General features: G+C 43.5%; 1 protein-coding gene across 1 annotated transcript in view; it reads right to left on the bottom strand.

The window, feature by feature from the left end:
- Positions 1–5,280: 5,280 nt before the first annotated feature.
- rusc2 (RUN and SH3 domain containing 2) overlaps positions 5,281–19,288 on the bottom strand; it is a gene marked incomplete at both ends in the record, with an annotated part of 29,125 nt that continues 15,117 nt past the window's right edge. The window contains 15 exons of the mRNA XM_080738738.1: positions 5,281–5,494; positions 6,389–6,556; positions 7,132–7,538; positions 8,074–8,219; positions 9,033–9,211; positions 9,823–10,195; positions 10,757–10,803; positions 12,335–12,440; positions 13,275–13,449; positions 14,492–14,568; positions 15,147–15,317; positions 16,381–16,587; positions 17,434–17,589; positions 18,382–18,639; positions 19,093–19,212. Of these exons, the coding sequence (XP_080594864.1) occupies positions 5,281–5,494; positions 6,389–6,556; positions 7,132–7,538; positions 8,074–8,219; positions 9,033–9,211; positions 9,823–10,195; positions 10,757–10,803; positions 12,335–12,440; positions 13,275–13,449; positions 14,492–14,568; positions 15,147–15,317; positions 16,381–16,587; positions 17,434–17,589; positions 18,382–18,639; positions 19,093–19,212 (2,804 nt within the window). The remainder of the gene's footprint in view (positions 5,495–6,388; positions 6,557–7,131; positions 7,539–8,073; positions 8,220–9,032; positions 9,212–9,822; positions 10,196–10,756; positions 10,804–12,334; positions 12,441–13,274; positions 13,450–14,491; positions 14,569–15,146; positions 15,318–16,380; positions 16,588–17,433; positions 17,590–18,381; positions 18,640–19,092; positions 19,213–19,288) is intronic.

Here is a 19,288-nt window from a genome sequence, read left to right as displayed (position 1 = left end):
ATTTTACCCCTCAAGTGTTAAACATCTGCATTATGTACAAGAAATCTACACAATTAGAGGTGGAAGACTTGTTGATATGTTCAATGTTTGCCTGTTATCTCTCCTATGGTACCAATACAGCATGGAATTGTGGACAAATCTTATCCAACGATAACAAGATATTCAAAGTTTTGGTTCTGAGAGGCTAAATCTCATCAAATCCATGGCTCAAATGCTGAATAATTAATGGACCTTGATGTAAAATAGGTTGAGATTGTATAAAGATTTGAGTTTGGTCCTGTGTATTTGGAAAGATGATATGTCAACACTCTTAACACAATAAGAAATGATCTGTTCACTCAGGACAAAACGACGCAGGAGCCACCGGTTTGTGATCACATGAGTACTTTGTTATTAACATCCATAGTTGGTTGATAATGCCATACACTCACATCATATAGCATGGACACAGAGAGAAGAGCAGTGTCACTGGTGCTAACAGTACAGTATGTACAAGCATGGAGGAATGGCTTGATTTCAGGTCGCACAGGCAGGAAGCAAGAGGAGAAAAGAAGAGAAAGCAGACATGAAATAGGGCGGGGAGCGCCGAGGACATGACAGTTCTTCCATTCTTGACAATTTTGCATTTACTCGTCATCAACCTGTTAACAATAATACATGAATCAGGTCAAAGCTGTGTAGGGCGTATCCAAATTGAAAGGTGCAATAGACAACATTCAGCCACTAGATGACAAACTAGTCACAACATCTGTTGCATAAGGTTCCTTACTTCCCTGACTCAGAGGTGCAGCAATTATGCAGGTCCATAATTATGTGGTCCAAATGTTTTTTGGGGAAAAACATATCTTTCCCAATGACCATGACCTCATGGATAGTGGCTGCTGTAAGCTCCAGATGTAAACAGGGTTAGGGTTAGGGTTAGGGAATGAGGTACCGATACCTCGCTTTTTTATATCTATGTTTAGTACCACCTCCAGAGCAGGGCCCAGGGAACCTCATCTGAAAGAAATCCAGAGCCTGTGAAATGCATCATACAGCACGGTATGGTTTGCTCAGTTCTTGCATCGGAAAAGAGACAACAGAAAAACAAGCCCACCGGGTTTGGAAGACTGACAGAGCAGGAACCGGTAAGCGACTCCTAGGGATGAATTGTCACTCAAATAATTGCGATTAACCATTTCATTGTTTTTGTTGTTGACAATTATATTTCTGTTTGGCTTTTAGGCTTTGAAGTTGCACATGGCAGATATGACAAAATGTAAATATAAAAAGAAATAACTGACATATTTGACAACTTTATACTTAAAAAAGAACATTGATAGTGGAAATAGCCGATCTACAAGCTCACAAGGCGACGCAGCGCGATGCATTGTGAGCTTGTAGATCTGCTATGGAAACGATTGACGATTATGACCAAATAATTGCGATCATGTCAAATAATTGTGACAGGCCTAGTGGCTCCTCTGTGGCCTCCTCGACCCTTCCATGCCTTGGCAACCAATGGTCATCAACAGGATGTTAGCGTTTAGGCTAAAGCTAAATCCCGCTTCTGATGATTAGCTATCTATAATAGACCTCTATGGCAGAAATAAAATCACTGGGGGATTTAAATATATTTACAGTTCTGAGAAAAACATATTAAATAGTTTTATGCGGAGTTACAACACAAAATATAATAAAAAAAAAAGGTCTGTACAAAAGCAACACAAAATCTAAAATGGTCATATTGTGATCTAACGTTATATCATTTTCACAAACATATAATAAGCTTTCATTCGTACAGGCGTGAATGTACATAGTTTAATTTGTTTCATGTCTAGTATTTGGACCGGGCAAGTCATAAACTGTACACGCAACCTTTAGCAAGGTATAATAACAAGCTATAACTATAACCTTTTTACCAGCCGTATAAAATACAGCTCAGTCAGAACCTAAGGCCACATTTTATACCTTGGTGTGACATGTACAAACTCGATAGAAATGCCCGAATATCCACCACAAAATGTGTTTGGGGGGTTTCCCTTTAACCTGCTGCTGTCAAAGTGTCCAAAAGAATTATCACATATTTCGTCAAGAATGCTCATTCTTGGACGTCACCTACAGATAACAAGCTTGGGGAAATTATTTAGTTGGACGCATCATAACATATACATATAAAACATCTGACCAGGACCAACATTATATAGACTCGAGGGCTAGGTTGTAAGACAGCAATTCCCCCAATCGGTTCTTTCCCAAGTGCTTTAAGGCATAGATATGAGCATTTTGTCCCTTTACTAAAAAGCAACACATTTAAATAATTCCCATTGAATTAGCTTAATGGGGTACAAGGGAGCAGAGAATGCCCATATTACAGTACATTCATAAAAAAAGAATCTAAAGCCCCCCAAAGCTTTTACTTTCAGTCAATATCCTTCCATTCTGTCGGTCTGTCTATTCACATGCACGCCTCAGCTATACACGATACAGTTAGTCAGTAAATAAATAAATAGAACTCGCCATGAGTGTAAGTGGCATATGCATTTACAGGTAAATAGATACAATGCACATGAACGGCTACAGGATTTTAGCATTTCTCTGCTCGGTTCTGTCCTCTTCTGAAGCTGTATGTACACTGTTCTCTGGATGAGGGCTGAAGCATAATTCATACTACATCGCACGGAGGTGTCACTTGCCAGACAGATCTGATCTATTAAGCTAACGAAACATCGCGACAACAAGAGTATGAATTAGGCTTTAAGGGACATGGGATTTGAGGATCAGGGGAGAAATATGGACAGTGGCAGAATAGAGAAAGGAAAGGTCACTAAGATCACATGCACTAACCCAAGGTCCCTCCCACACTTACTCTCACCTGAGGCAATACCTTCACCTGGCATGAATCGCGACAAAGAAACTACAGGATGTACTAGGGCTGGGCGATATGGACAAAGATCATGATGTTTTTTCGACCAATTACCTCTATCGATATATTGTGACGATATTGTATTGAGATATCATTTTCTTTGGTGAAATTCTTTTTTACACCGTTTTTGAACATTGGACACATTTTCAAAAAGTATAAAATAGTGCTTAAGTGATTAAAACCAAGAAAAGACAACACTTATGCAGTGATCACCTCATTACAATATCTATGTATCTAGTGTAATAATATCACATAATCGATATATCGACATTATTGCCCAGCCCTAGGATGTACAGAGTTTTGTCTGTGCCTGTGTGGCTATGGAAACAGGCCTAGGTGTTGAGACGGATGAGAAGGAAAAGCAAGTTCAAACTACCGGTATTTGTTTTTGGGGGGGTTATTTTCACCTTAACGGACAGCGGTCTTCAAACAATTCGATGGTTTCTTTTTCCTAGAACGATTTTCTACTCTGTGGTTTTAAATCACATTACAAAGTGACGAGTATTGTTTTAACACCTTGCCTAAAAGGCAAAGAATCTACTACACACATTGATGGAAAGCCACCTGTCAGCAAGATGACACCAGTCTTGCTTACCTCAGATAGCTGTTCAATTAAAGGGGCACTTTACGTGCATATATCCATTTCACCTCCACTCACTCTGCGTCTCGTTGGTTGCCCGGACAGTTCAGAAACCTTCCTACCAATGACATCATCGATGGGGATTCCAAGCTAATAGAAACTACAGCCTTTCTCTTCTTGGAAGGTTAGCATGCTGAAATAGAAGCCATTGTTCTTGCATCGATAAAATAAAATAAAAATGTTTTCATTGGTAGGTAGGTTTCTGAACTGTCCACAGCCCTCCTCTGAGACACAGAGCGAGCAGACAGAAATGGTGCCATCTTATGATTGAGGGCCAATTAAAAGAAAATTGCTCTGTTGATTAGAAACTGATATTCTAAAAATAATCTCATGTTTAAATATTCTGATCTGGATCTGAGGATCCTGACCAGTTTTTGTTTTTTAAGAAAAAGAAATGCTGTACCGGGTTTGTAATGTTATAACTTGGCAAAACCGGTTTTGTTTCTTTTATGTGGTAAACATAAAACATTGAGACCTATTTCACTGTGCAATATAAGTCAAGGAGGAGATTATATTGGAATATCAATTTCTAATCAACTATTGAGGATATCTCACCAATAATATCTACCAGATCTCACCAAACCTCTACCAGTGTCATTTTTGCTTTAAGAGTTGCATTCAAAGTGTGGCACGGGTACTGTGAATAATATTGTACTGTATGTGTATGTACGTATATGTGAATGGTAGGCATTGTAGGTAGATACAGTATATATCTACTACAGTCTGTGGCTAACCTCCAACTCATTCTATTAAAGGAGTAGTTCACCCCCAAAATGACATTTTTTCTATCGATTAGTCACACCATGGAGACTTGAGTTTAATAATATTGTTTTGTATTCTTCGCATTCCTAAGACAAAAAAACTGATTATACCGGTAGTAAATTTACCCCGATTGATTCTCACAAAAATGCATTTGGGTCCCCATCCAGGGCCTTGTATTTGGATACCCATCCAGGTCCATGCATTTGGGTCCCCATCCAGAATCAATGGGGGTACATTTACTATAATATTCTTTTTGTCTTAGGAATGCGACAAATACAAACAAAATTTGTTTGTATTTTATGAACTGGACTAATAAATAGAAATTTTTCATTTTGGGGGTGAACTACTCCTTTAAAAGGATGTGTTCTAATTAAGGATGTGTGGGAATGGGACAGTCTTGTTTATCGTCTCGTCTTTTGGTCTTAGGGATGTATGCATGCATTCTGGACTGGATTCTCCATTGGGAGTAGATATACGTTTGTGTGTTTTGTGCCTGCATGCTTTCCTGGCATGTGGTCTGTACACCATCCACGCTTCCAATAATGTGTCGTTGTTGTTGTTGTTTTGTCCAATCATCCTCTTTGAACTCTTATCCCATTTAAACCAGCCATAGTCTCCGTAAGCTCAGTCAAAACTGGGAGTTTCTGTATGCCAGTGGTTCTTAAAGTGTCGTCCAAGGACCAGCCCACAGGGGTCCTTCCGGAAGGGGTCCCCCTGCTAAAAGATTGATAGTTATGAAACTGGATAGGACCCTTACAGGTCTATATAACTCTGACAGTGTGCAAAACGGGAACCCTGCACACTCTCAGAGTTATAGGGGCGTCTAAATGCATACCAAACTGGGACGTCCTTGAAACAGAAAAAGAAAACGTTCTTAGAACCACTGCTTTGCGTGGCAAGGAACTCCCTCGTTCTATTCGTCGCTGTCTGCCTTCGTCCTCTGAGCCTCTCTCTGGGATCGGACGGTCTCGGTTCAACGCTGGCCTGGTTCGGCGGGCGGCTCTCCTCTGCTGTCGTCCATGCCGGCGAGGGTGACGTAGATGATGGGGACGAGGCCCCGGCCAGCGCCCAGGGAGCACAGCAGCCAGTCGGGGTCGGCCCTGCTCAGGACGCGCAGCACGTCGCCCTTGTGGAAGCTCAGCTGGCCGGGCTCGGTCGCTATGTGGTGGCACAGCGCTCGCACCTCACTGGTGGTTAGAGACACAGGGGCAATGAGTCGGGGGTTGTTAAAGGGCTATTCCACTTGCAAAAAAACTTTTGGTCATTTTATAAAATAAATAAATACGTTTATTGAAAAAACATGGCAAGCTCACTTATTAGGAGTGTAGTATGTGAGTCACCAGAAAAAAGACGTGTGTTTTTGATGAATCTAGTTTGAAGTTACACTGGGTTTGTATAGGAATGGTCCCTGGATAGGGAGTGTCTGATAAAATGAATATCAAATATCTAAATATCGAGTGGAATATCCCAACAGTTAATTGAACTAATTGGTCTAATCGATTATGAAAATTAAATCAACGATGTACTAAAATAATCGATTACAAGATTTGGACAACGCCATCATAGGTGAAAATTTTTTAAACGTTCCGAAAATTCTAAAACAACGAGAATATTTCCACTTTTCTCTATTTTTGGCCTCAGTGGTTAATCGATTTGTTGATCAATATTTGTTTATAAACACATTCAAAACAGCTTCTGTGTTATCCCACAACCTTAATTAGAATCGCCCCGTGTGTTTGTGTGTGTTTCCATCTGTAACTCCACGTTCAGCAGTTGTTCAATTGTCTAAAAAACATAATACAAAAATCAATAACGCATGTACCTTGCCCAACATCAACTTTATCACCTTCAAATGTGTCTCTACTTCTCATAATCCCCAAATGTTTAAAATATTTCCCCAAATTTTGGCCTGTATGCGGCTTTGTCCTGTGATGCGATTTACATCACAAATGGGCGTCAACAAGCGTCTGTCTGCTTCACACCAAGGGGCTGTAGGCTAGTTTGATTTATTGAAAAACTAATCGATAGAATAATCGCTAAGAAAAAAAAAGAATCCATAGTTGAAGCCCTACAGTACTTACCACAGAGAGTTTTTGGTTTTGTGAGTGGTTTGTACAGCCGGTGGTTGTGGTTGTGGAGGTGGAGTTTGGGTTGGAGGAGGTACGGGTGAAGACTTCTTCCCTGCTCCTATGGTCTGTGCTACCAGGTCCAGGACAGACCTGTCCAGGCCAAGCCAACCCGATGGAGGCCTGGTGTTTTCAATGAGAGCAAGAAAAATACAACAATGTGGAGTGTCAGTGGCAATTGAATCTGCTAGTGTTCACATTTAACCCATTAAAGATGCAGTGCCATGATTTTTTTCTCCCCTAAAACACGATGATCAGGTATTATGATTGTACTAGGAGTAGTGTCAGAAATAGTTAAAATTGTGTTTTTATGTGGCCACACCCACCAGTTCATTAGGTATGCCTGGTTGTCAGGTGGGTGGTGACCCAGCTGAAGTTAGCCACACCCACAGTGTTGGGTGTATGGTAAAAGGGGAGGGGATGATTATATGATGTCATTTAATCTGTGTTTTTCGACTGGGCCTTTTGACTAAGAGGCTTTCAGCGTTCAGGAAGTAAACACAAATACACGCTGTAAGCTTGTATATCTGCAATTTTTTATAGTTAAAGCATAAAATAATGGTTAAAGTAATAATGCATTCCAGGTCTTTTTGTTTTGTTTTGTTGATTTCTTTTATAAAAACTCTCATCAGTTCATCAAGTTTTTCCAAGTTGATTTCATGATTTTGCACTAATGGGGATCGGACCCAAACACTCACCTGCTCCTCTGAGGTTTTGTGGCCCTTTTTTCGGGTCCCTCGGTCCTGGACGGAGAGCCTGTCGTCGTTGACCCAAACAGCCTGCCCCAGCGCAGGCCCTGTCCCTGTGCGGGGCCGCTGCTTTGTAGGGAGGCAGTCTCTGTAGCCCCCGGAGCCCCCGCTGTCTCTTTGTCCCGGGTGAGCACCGACTCCGGGGGGCTGCCCATCCACGAAGGCTTTCCCCCGGCCGCCGCTGCCGACAAACCGCGACCTCTTCCGTGCTCCTCCCCTTGGTGGCTGCTGGCCTCTGCCCCTTCCACCACTCCCTCTCTGGTGGGCGGGAGCTGACACGGCCGCCTCTCCGACGACTTCCTCCTCTTCTCGCTCTTCACAAATTTGGAGCCCTCCGTGGACTGGTCGATGTACACCTGGGCAAGGCGAGGCAAGTTCATGATATGTTTAACAAGACAATTCATTCAACGCGCTTTACAATAGGACATTGAAACAAAGGAAACACATTATAAAAACAACATTTGAATTCAGTCAAAAACAAATAAGAAATAATAATAATTCAAACACCTATCCATACACAGAGACATTTGAAATCAGTAAAAACGAAATAAGTAAATACATAAGGAAACATAAGTAAAATTACAGTGCAGAAAAAAATCTCAATAAAAGGCCATCTCAAAAGGCAGGTCAATTTAAAAGGCCTGAGAGTTGCAGCAGACCTGCAATTTGCTGGGAGTTTGTTCCAGATAATATGGTGCATAAAAACAGAACCCTGCTTCCACATGTTTATTGCCGAGTCTGGGGCCATAAAACATACCGGTGATATTTGCACAGAGATATTGCTTTATAAAGCGATGCTTTATTCATTATTTGACATGAAGGGAGATCTAAGGACTGGGGCAATATGCTCCACTGTCTTGGTATTAGTAAGGCAGCAGCGTTCAGGATCACCTGAGAGGACTGCATGAGCTGGTACCACCAGCCAGCCTGTCGCTCCTGCCTCTGACGGCCCTCCTCCTCCGCCGAGTCCCTCTCTCTCTCCTTCCTCCGCTCCTTCTCTCCATCCTGGCGTTCTGCTTGGCTCTCTCCTCCCACACCTTGGGAGAATCAAGATGAGAGGGTTTATTTGTCACTCACTCACACTAGGTAATTGTTGGTGTGACATGTGCGGAACATGTCCCACCAACAATTACCTAACAATTAAGACCGGCAGCAATATAACATACAGCAAGATAATAATAGTGAGAATACTGGATTGTAATAAATATATACTGTATAATAGACATAAAATAAGGTTAAAAAGTACAGGTAAGACACACGCAGTCTAATCCAGTGGTTCTCAAACATTTTCATGTCAGCGACCTGGCCGTGTAACCCCATCTGAAAAGAGTTTGTGCCAGGAACCCCCAGGTTATCAAGTTTGAGAACCACTGATTTTAGAGGGCATCTGTAGAATCAGCCTCCTCGGGTCTTAATGGTTTAACCCATTAAGACCTGGAATTATTTTATATACAAGATATACAAGCGAAAGCTTGCGAGGTTGTAGATCTGCTATTTTTTTTTGAAAAATCTTGAACATATTTTCAGATGGGGGTCCGAGGCCAAATACATATCATTCATGAAAAAAATTGAGAACCACTGGCATAGAAACATGCGTTTTTCAAAAGAAGACATTTATAGAATCGGGTCAAAGTATTCAAAAACACGCACAAATTTCCACGATTTTTCAAAAATAGCAGATCTACAAGCTCGCAGCGCGGCACCGAGTGCCACGCTGTGAGCTTGTATATCTGCTATTTTTTTAATAGTTAAAGCATGATATAATAGTTGAAATGCGTTCCAGGTCTTAATAGCTAAAGTGGTTAAAAAACAATATACCTTCTTGGCAGTTAACAGGGTAATGTGCATACCTTTCAGTCTCTGTCCACTCGCCCCCCTCTCCTTCCATAGATTAGTGAAGCCTAACTCCATCATGGCCTGAGTGTCAACCAGCGGCAGCCCAGCCTCCATGCTGTCCGTCGCTGCTCTGTCACTCCTCGGGCCCGACGGCAGTCCCACACCCTCTCGTCTGGATCCCACACCTTCCGTCCTGCAACGGGATTAACAGTTAACTAAAACGGCCTAAAATTAAAAATTCAAAGCAAGATTAACTAACTGTAATCAAATATCAATTTGTAAATGTATTCCGGTACAGTGTTTTGGTTGTATATGAAATCTATCTTTATTTGTTTAACTGTGTCAGTTTTAACTATGAATTTTCATGAAATGGTTTACCAATGGGTACTTTTGTCTGACATCATGAATCTCGCACCCAACAAATACATTAGTGATAAAGAACGGCTACTAAATGGTGCATTTATATAGCGCTTTTATCCAAGGCGCTTTACATAGATTGTGCATTACATTCACACACATGTTCATACACCGATGGCGGAGGAAACCATGCAAGGCACCAACCTGCTCACCGGGAGCAACTAAGGGTTCAGAGTCTTGCTCAAGGACTCTTCGACATTAGCTCAGGGGGAGCTCAGATTCGAACTGGGAACCCTTCGGGAACCCTTCGTGCTCTAATGACGGTTTCTCTACCCCTGAGCCGCCCCCTAAAACTAATACAAACTAGCACACCCTAAATAAATACTTATTAAAACTAACAGAAATTGAATAAAAATGAATGACAATTTCAAAACCATGAACAACAACCTTGCTGCCCTGGGCCACGTTCCATCTCGTCTGAGCCCCGCCCTCTCCCTCCTCCCGTCGGCGGTGGCCTCCGCCTCCTCCTCCCTCGCCGCTTCGCCCGGCACCGCGGCGGTGCTCCAACCTCTCATGAGCTGGAAGGTGGAGCTGCGCGCGGACTGGTCGGTGCCCTGCCGGCCCGCAGAGCACAGCAGCTCCTTGCGGCGGAGCTGCTCCTTGCCCTTCTGGAGGAGGTGGGGCTCGAACAGCAGGTCCAGATCGAAGGGGAGGAGCGACAGCGGCTGCAGCAGGAGCAGCAGCTCCTCCAGGAGAGGCCGGCACGCCCCCTGAGACATGGGCAGGAAACCCCACGCGTTGTAGTGCGCCGCCACCACGTCTGAGGACGAGGAAATGGAAGGAAAATGTACGTTTTTCAAAAACCTTAGAAGGATTTAGGGTCGATTCAAACTCTAATTTATTTCGGTTTCATCTCTGTCTAAACTATGATATGGCGTCATTCAGAGGATCGGGCAACGTCATTGATTCGGCTCCGAATGACGCCATATCATAGTTTAGACAGAGCCGAACCGAAATAAACTAGTAAGATGCCTCAGGGCGACATGCAACCTCGCCCTAAAGGGTGAGGTCGCGCCAATTCTTGGCTATCTGGCCAGTGATGTATATCGGACCAGTTACCCAATCTCAACAGTGAAAAATGTGACCTGCCCAAATATGTGACCATCTTATGGACTTGACATAAGATCACCAATGTAAATCACTGCTGTTTGTTTAACAGACTTAACCTAGTTGCATTAAGGCCAAGACCTCAATGTTTGTTAGGTGTGCTGTAGTTTCTAACCTGGATCGGAAAACAAACTACAGTGCAAAGTCAGCCTTTAACGTCCATCCCCCTTTAGTAGCTAAAGTACAAAAGCGATAAGAAACCCTGGAGTCCTACCTTCATGTGTGTAGAGATGATTGAACCAGAATTCCAAAGATCTCAGGCTGAAAAGGAGAGACAGATGTGTAAAGTGTTAAGTCCATGTGTGATGCGCCAAAGTTGCAAATATAATTGGTGTTATTTGTCTTGTGACCACTGTATGTTGGGCAGTGATGAAGCACTATATGTTCTTACTTAAGTAAAAGTATCAATACTGCAATGAAGAAACACATTAAAAGTCAGGTAATCAGAATTTACTTGAGTAAAAGTACAAACGTATTGGCATCAACATGTACTTACAGTACACTTACAGTATACCAAAAGTAAAAGTTTCTTTTGAAAATAGAAGATCTGCAAGCTCACAACACGTCGCATCGGCATCGCGATGAGTTGTGAGCTTGTAGATGCGACGCGTTGTGAGCCGAAGTTTAAACATGGCTGAAGTGGTTAAAGGGATATTCCACTTCCAACAGGGAGCGGTGGAAGGGCCTCTCTCCACATACACACCCATTATAACTTCAAACTCCATTTTAACCAAGATAGATTCATTAAAAACACCCATTATTTTTTCTGGTGACATCAAAAAAACTGTTCAGGGTGTTCATAAAAGCCTGATTAGATGATAAAAGTACCAAAAGTTTTTTTGAAAGTGAAATATCCCTTTAATGTATGTTTTGTAATAATATTCAAAGTAAGTAACTTGTACACACACGCACGCACGCACACACATAAACAAAGTCAAACACCCAAACGGCGGAGACAAACATGCAAGGCACCAACCTGCTCGTCAGTAGGCAAAATTCTATAAAATGTCTCCAAAAGGCTTCTGACCACCTTCTTTTTTTGGGGGGTTGTTAATAAAAACCTCCCATTTTAGTCATTATGCCACTTCCCTGATTTCCCTAGCCTCGAGTTGCCAGACACTCATGGCAGTGGCCAGAGTCTGACAACGCCAGGCTATGACTGACCCCTGCTGGTTGGTCCTAGGTATGGCATTGTAACCACTGTCCAGAAATGAATCCACTGTCACTTCTTTTCAGCTGACAGTAAGGAGTTTCACTCTGTTCCTCAAAGTGTAACACCCATTTAAAACAGCTCTTAAGAAGCCAATACAGTAATGTGCATTTGTTTATTAGTCTCTGTGATTAAATGTATGATGATTGTCCTGTCAAGCCCCATTAAAAAAATGCTGTAATCTACAAGTTCACGATGCATCGTATTGTGAGCTTGAAGATCAACTACTTTCAACAAATCTGATTGACAAATCTACTTTTATGAGGGTCCCTGGCATAACATCTTTTCAAATGGGGTTTTGGCCCTACTCTTATCTCCGGCACCGTGTCCCCTATCCATGCCAAACTGTGTACACACATTCCTTGGCTGCCAAACCACAACCGGGAATCGAACGCATGACCTTCTAACTGTGAGGCGACAGCTCTACCGACTCCCCCGGCACCACTAAGTCAACACCTGGAGCAAGCTACTTTACAACCCTGAGAAACTCAATGTACATTTGCTTTATTACTTGGACTTGGCTCTGAAAAAGTAAAAAAAATAGCTCTGGAAACAAAGAGGCTGGTGAAGGTGAGGACTTACTTGAGCAGGCCGAAGATGAAGGCGTTGAGTCTCATGCTGTGGCTGGTGAGCTCTGAGTACTGGCTCACCTTGGAGTACAGGCTGTGGAGAACACGTGTGGACGGACCTGAAAGAGACACGCATAGAGAGAACAGTGACCACACGTCCACTCATGTCACGATTAGTATTACCGCGATAATCCAAATATCCCCAACATCCATTATCCAGGGGGGGAACATTTGCCAAAAAGTTGCTCGCAACGCGACACGTTGTGAGCTTGTAGATCTCCCCGATACCATTATTGTGAATGTTTTTTTATCATGATAAACAATACTAACGATTATCGTCCCGTCCCTACGTCCCACTTTGGCCGGGTTTGTCCCGGTTTCAAGCCGGAAGTCCTGACTAAATATCTCTAAAAACTTCCCAGTTTTCAACATTCACTAAATTGTCCCGGGTTTTCACCACAGTCAAAATAATAACACTTATGTCGAGTGCTTGCATATATGTTTATCATGCAAATGTATTTTGCATATCAAGGGAAGCAGTCACCACTGGTTTGTCCCTACAATGTACATCACCGTTCATTGTGATGAAAGTGTAACACATTTCCATTCACTCAAAACAGTGGCTAGTGGTTTCCACCCAAAGATAATACAGTACATAACGGTATTCCTGTAGCTGAGCAAGTAGGAAGCGGAAGTAGAGAGTTCAAACATATTAATTTAATATGTTTGAACAACCTTTTCACAATCTTCGAATGCTACAGCCAATTTGCACTGGATTGCTTTCCAACCGCCCATAACATTTTTGATATTCGTTTTATCACCTTAATGCCGAATACCTGCTGCTGCTATGTTGAAGCACCTTATGTCTAACCTCATGTACATACTGTACTGGATGGATATGATATGTGTATTTAGATATTTTTGTAGACAATACAGCTGACGGTGCTGTTCACCTAGCTGCGTGGCTGCCTCCACCACGCTCCAGGGCTGGCAGCGGCGCTGGCCGATGATCAGGTCCAGAACGTAGGCCTTCAGGCCGTCCTGCAGCACGGCGTGCAGGGCCGGGCACAGGTACTTCAGGATGAGGTGGCCCACGTTGGGGCTCACCCAGCTGTTCCCCAACTTAGCCTGCATGGGAGGAGAGGCATCATTTCAGACAAGACATAGTGGCTGGCAAAAAATAAGTTACCATTTCTGAAATAGCAAAAATAGTGGATATACAAGCTCTCAATGCTCGTGAAGAAAATATTATTGAAAATGTTCACCTAGAATGACATTCCCAAAATAGGGACATTGAAAGTGGTTAATAAATTAATGGTTGCATACAATAGAACACTTATAACAAGTGTCATATGTGGATGGACAGGCATTGGATGAATCTTCAAAAACAATTCAGGGTTGGGTAGTCAAATAATAGTGGATTTCATTGGTTGTTTGTGATAAATCAATTTAAACAAAGCACAAAATTAGGCCGATTTGTGGTGATGTCTGCAATCTCTATATGAATTTATTGCTATTCCATAAGTCTAAGTGTTCTGTCGCCAGTCATGCTGTACATTTGCCTGACTGCGAGCGCCAGACATCTCACACTACGTTTCACTTCGGGATGAGAGTCTGAAATTGAGGGCAGACATTCTATTTCGGCGGGGGGGGGGGGGCTAAAGCCTATTGACGTCACACACACACACACACACATACACACACACACACACACACGACGGCGACGTGGCGTGACATTGCAAAAATACGTTATTTCTCATAACATATTATATGTCTGCATGTTTACGTTAGTGCAAAATGGTATTAAAACGTGAAGAAACGGCACTATTTCATAGTTTATTAAAATAATACGAGTCGAGTCTGACTCCGCCATGACAGTTTTCACGGACCAATCAGAGTCCACTAGACTCTCACGTGGGCAGAGGACACCAATCAGAGTCCACGAGCGAGTCTCACGTGAGCTCAAGAGCTCTGTTTGGAGGGGGCTGGGACCGGAGCAGCCACACCACGTGCCCCAAGCATACAACCCTGATTGGCCCATTCAATGCGCCCGCTCTTTGGGCGCTTTCGAAATAGATTAAAATGTGTGCAGCTTCAGTCCACACTACACACCACCCACCAGCAGGGGGTGGTGATGTGCGGACTGAAGTGTCAGGCTAGCTGTACATACCTTCACGTCAGGGTCTCGACTGGTGCCGAAGTGAGCTACGATCAGATCCACTGCCGTGTTCACAGCCTTCACCAAACCTGAGGGGGTGGAGAGGGTGGAGCAGAAACAGAGGGGATGGGTGGAGCAGAAACAAAATCAAGGTCAATTGCATTGTTAAATTGTCAAGTAAGCCTGTTGGCCCAGAGACTAAGAGGATCGTAAATTCAGGTTATAGTACTGAAGTCCCCGGATTTTGCTCTCAATTCCAGTTGATTATTTCTACGGTTATGTTTTCACCCCTGTCCTTGATGTGATTGTGAGCTGTCAGTGGTTCTCAAACCTTTTCATGTGAAGGACCCCCAAAATGATATGTATTTGGCCACAGACCCCCATCTCAAAGTATTTAGTTCCAGGGACCACCCAGAAGCAAAATTTGAGTTACAAACGTTCGCTTTAAAAATACATATATTCAAAGATTTGCACACATTTTCACAACTTTTTCAAAAATAGCAGATCTACAAGCTTGCAGCTGCCGCACTCTGTGCCACGCTGTGAGCTTGTAAATCTGCTATTTTTCAATAGCTAAAGCATGAAATAAATAAGGCCCCCTCCACCTTGGGCCCTAGTAACTCAGTCCCACATCCCCCCCCCTCCCTTGTGACTCCCCTGGTCTCACCTCTCTTCTGGGCCAGGTCCACAGAGATGTGTGTTTGTGAGGACGAAGCGGAGGCGGAGGAGAAGTCTGGGGAGAGGCAGAACTCCTCTGGCGGCCTCTCAGCCAGGGAGAAGTAGTCTGGGAGGAAGTCACTGTAGCTCTGCTGCTGCTGCCTGGACGGCTGGCTCCCTCCTGAAACACACAAACACACAGGCACGTAAGCACACATCAAATTATCTAAGTACCTCAGCAGTACGGGCCGACGGGCGTTGCAATTAACTGAAAATCTATCAAAACCGACATTTAGAACCTCTCACTGACTCATTCAAACTTGCAAAGCATCGATTTATTTTAGAATTGGAGAAAAGGAAAGAGAAAATCGGAAAACCAGAAAAGCTCTTCAGAGTGGAAACTATTTGGACCAGTGATGAGTTGTGTTAAAATCGTGAGTGAATTTGGCACGATTCTGAAAAAAGTAAAGTGCTTACACTTCTACAATTAGTTTCATAGCAAGCACAGCAGAAACAGAGAAACGGGCCAAGAGAAATTCAAATATAAAGACAGGTACAGGTATAGTAGGTGGAAAGGTGCAGTGTTGTGCACGTAAGGGCTACAGAGTGCATTCATTGAACATCCTCATGTTAGACCGTGAAATGAAAAAGTTTGAGAACCGTTGATCTACACCAGCCAGGGGTCTTCAACAGGGCGTCCGGGACCCCTAGGGGGTCCTCAGAGTTACTACAGGGGGTCCTCCAAATCTTTGAGTGATAGAAATTAATTTTTTCAAATTTTTTATATTAACCACTTGAACCCTAGTGTCCATATTCGGAGAATTTTAGCCAAAAATAGCAGATCTACAAGCTCACAAGTGAGCTCACAGCTCACTCGCGCTGCGAGGCCTTGTGAGCTTGTAGATCGGCTATTTTCGGCAAAGAGCCTTGGTGTAGAGGGGACAAAGAGTAGACTAAGTAGACTAAGAGTGAAAGGTCAAGTTCATTAAATATTGACGGTTCAAGTGGTTAAATATCTCAATTGACATGAATCCAAAATACACTGGTGATCGCGCTGTCAAACAATGAAAACTATATGGAATCCATGAAAAGGTTGTGGGGTTCCCTGCTTCATCTCTCTCTCAACTAAGGGGGTCCTTGGCCTGAAAACGTTGAAGACCCCTGATCTACACAGCACACTATCACTACGGCTGTGGGTCAAACATCATAAGTGTACTACAGATGGACAGTAGAAGGAGGAGCACCATTGGTCCGTCCCGCCGGCCCCAGGCTGGAAGAAGAGACGGAGGGGAAGTCGAAGACGTTGCGTCTGGCAGAGCGCTGAGCCCCGCCGCTCCGGGGCTCCAGGCTCACTGGGCCACCTGAGACCCTCTCTGAGACCCTCTCCACCCCTAGGGGGTTTCGACGCCGGTACTCCCTCCATTTCAGAGCCTGCGGTGACAGGTGGTGGGCTTTTTTTGATGGAGGGGGGAGGAAGAGTGTGGTATAGGTTGGATGGATGGATGGATGGATGGATGGATGGATGGATGGATGGAGAGGGAGGTATGGTGAGAGACAGAGAATGGAAGGAATGGGAGTTTAACCGTAGGGTGGGGGGGGGAGGGAGCAGAGATGACAGTTGTTCATGCGAGGGATGAGAAGCGGAAAGAGGAAAGAAAGAGAAGAACAAGTCTGTGATTAAGCATCGGGCTTCTCTATCGTACAGAACAGTTCCCTTCCTTAAAACCTGCCATCCGTACGTTTTGTGTCACAACCATGGGATTGGAACCTGACTTGCAGCTTTAAGGTATAGGAACTAATGCCTACAACTGTTGTGACTAACAATGGCTCACTTAAGCTACTGTAGCTGAAAAAATAAAATAAAAAAACAAACAGAAAAATTGTCCAATTGAATTCACTTATAAGACAAAAGACCAACAAACACTGAAATCCATGGCTTATAGAAAAGAAGGTAACATAGGAGAACAAAGATGAGCGGAAGCAGAAAAGACAGTAGAGATCAACCAAATTTTTGTGTGTGCGTGCGTGTGTGCGTGCGTGTGTGCGTGCGTACATACGTAGACTACGTATTAGTACTATACCTGAGAGGGCCAAAAGTCCCCACTGTATAGTACAATTTTGAGAAATAGGACCCATTGTCTGGTCCTCCTTATTTTATGGTTGAAAGAAAATATGTTTTAGAGAAAATGTGACGCGATAATTTCACATCATACTGTTCATTTGGTACGTGACACCTCTTTCTTGGTGATTTTATTCACTGTGAAAATAAAAAAACTTAAATAACTTAAGGATTGTACCATTGTGTGTCCTGGCTGCGTCCAGCGGCTTGGCGGGGTCCATGCGTGCCAGGGGACTCAGGTTGTCGCTGGGGACCCCCGTGTGGTGGCAGCAGTGGCCCTGCACGGGGGGCAGCATGGGGGGCACCACACCTCTCTTCACACACAGGGGCAGGGCTGGCAACAACATGGACAGCACTTTAAGATTGATTGTCGTACTAATAATTGCGTTTAACCCATTCAAAACTGGGAAAGTATACTGTGTCATTTTAGTTTTCTTTGGCTATTAAGAAATAATAGATCTACAAGCTCATATGAGCTTGTGAGAAGGAGAGAAGGAGAGCGGGAGGGAGAGAGAGACAGAGAGACAGCTGTGCGGACTATGACATCCACTTGAGTTAGAACGATTTTCTAAACTATATCATTATACTAGTTATAGTACTTTAGTGTGAACATCCCTTAACGATTTCAATGTATTTTTGGCATTGAACAGTGGAACATATAAATATAAATAACATTTTTGAGTGCCTTTTAGGCTTTCTAAACAAAAATGTACTTCTAATAACTTATAATGCACAAGGAAATGTCATGATTGCACTACTACTATGGCCTAGACAGGCCATATAGTTCATAATTTCATACAGAAATAAGGCCGAAATATTCATACCGTCCCATTCCTAGTCATAAGCTATTTATTTTACGTTTTTTTCTTTTTTAAACACAAATGCATGAAAACCACCCTACTTTATCATACTGCAGCATCACACAAAATATAAAGTATAAAAATAAAAGTAGCAGATCCGCAAGCTTGAAAGTTTCAGGTTTCGAGCTTGCAGCTCGGCTCCTTAAGCCATTTCTTAATTTGAATCCTGAAAAGTGAGTGAGGAATGGATTCCACTCGACAGAGACGATATATACAACTGAAATACCACAGCGATCAAGCGATTATGTAATAACTCATGGGCCTACCGAGAGGTGGAGGAGGGGGAGTTTGGGGCTTGGCTGTCAGCGCTGGGGGAGGTGGGGTGGTGTGGAGGAGGAGGGGCGCGAGGCCGGCCGACACGGGGCAGGACAGGCTGCGGGGGGGCCGCCCCGGGCTGGGGGTGCAGGTGGAGCAGCTCCCAGAGCTGGTGCAGGGCGCTCCCTGGAGACGGACGGGGGAATAGCTCCCCAGAGGCGAGGGTCGCACCGACCCGGGCGGAGGGCCCGCCGCCGCCGCCGCTAGGCCTGCGAACGATCATGAAAGGTTTGAGTTAATTAAAGATTACTAGCAATTCATAATTTAACATAATTTAACCCTAACCCTTTTTTAGAGGAATTGACCACTGGAACATATGAATTAAAAATCACAAATTACTTAAATATGTCAAACAAATGACTGACGCAATGTTACAGCAATAACAATCAAAATAAGTAATGTACCAAAGCCAGAGCAGGCCGTATATATATATATATATATATATATATATATATATATATACTTTCAAAATTACATTTCAAAGATAGGAAGAAATAAAAGTCAATCTACAGCACAAGCTCACAACACATCGCACGATGAGCTTGTAAATCAGCTGTTTTCACTATATTTCAACAGGAGAATTGAACATCCTGACTATTATGATTATCTCAAATGATGGAAATCAGGTGATTATGTGTAATAGTTGGGGCGGGGAGGCCTACCTGCAGCGGTGGCGCCGCCCTGCTGGAATGTGTGCGCGTTGTGAGCGGCGTCTTGGCTCTCCTCCCCGGCTGCCAGACCTCCAGAGCATCCAGAGGTGGTCCTGGGCTGCATACCTGAGCCTAGAGGGACGTCACCATCATGAACCCATTTATAGGCCTAGAATTATTTACTGCTTTAACTATTGAAAAATAGCAG

The sequence above is a fragment of the Nannobrachium achirus genome (genome assembly GCF_963921795.1).
Source record: "Nannobrachium achirus genome assembly, chromosome: 12".
NCBI lineage: Eukaryota > Metazoa > Chordata > Actinopteri > Myctophiformes > Myctophidae > Nannobrachium > Nannobrachium achirus.
The sequence above is the reverse complement of the archived record's forward strand: the minus strand, read 5'-3'. Positions and strand labels throughout refer to the sequence as shown.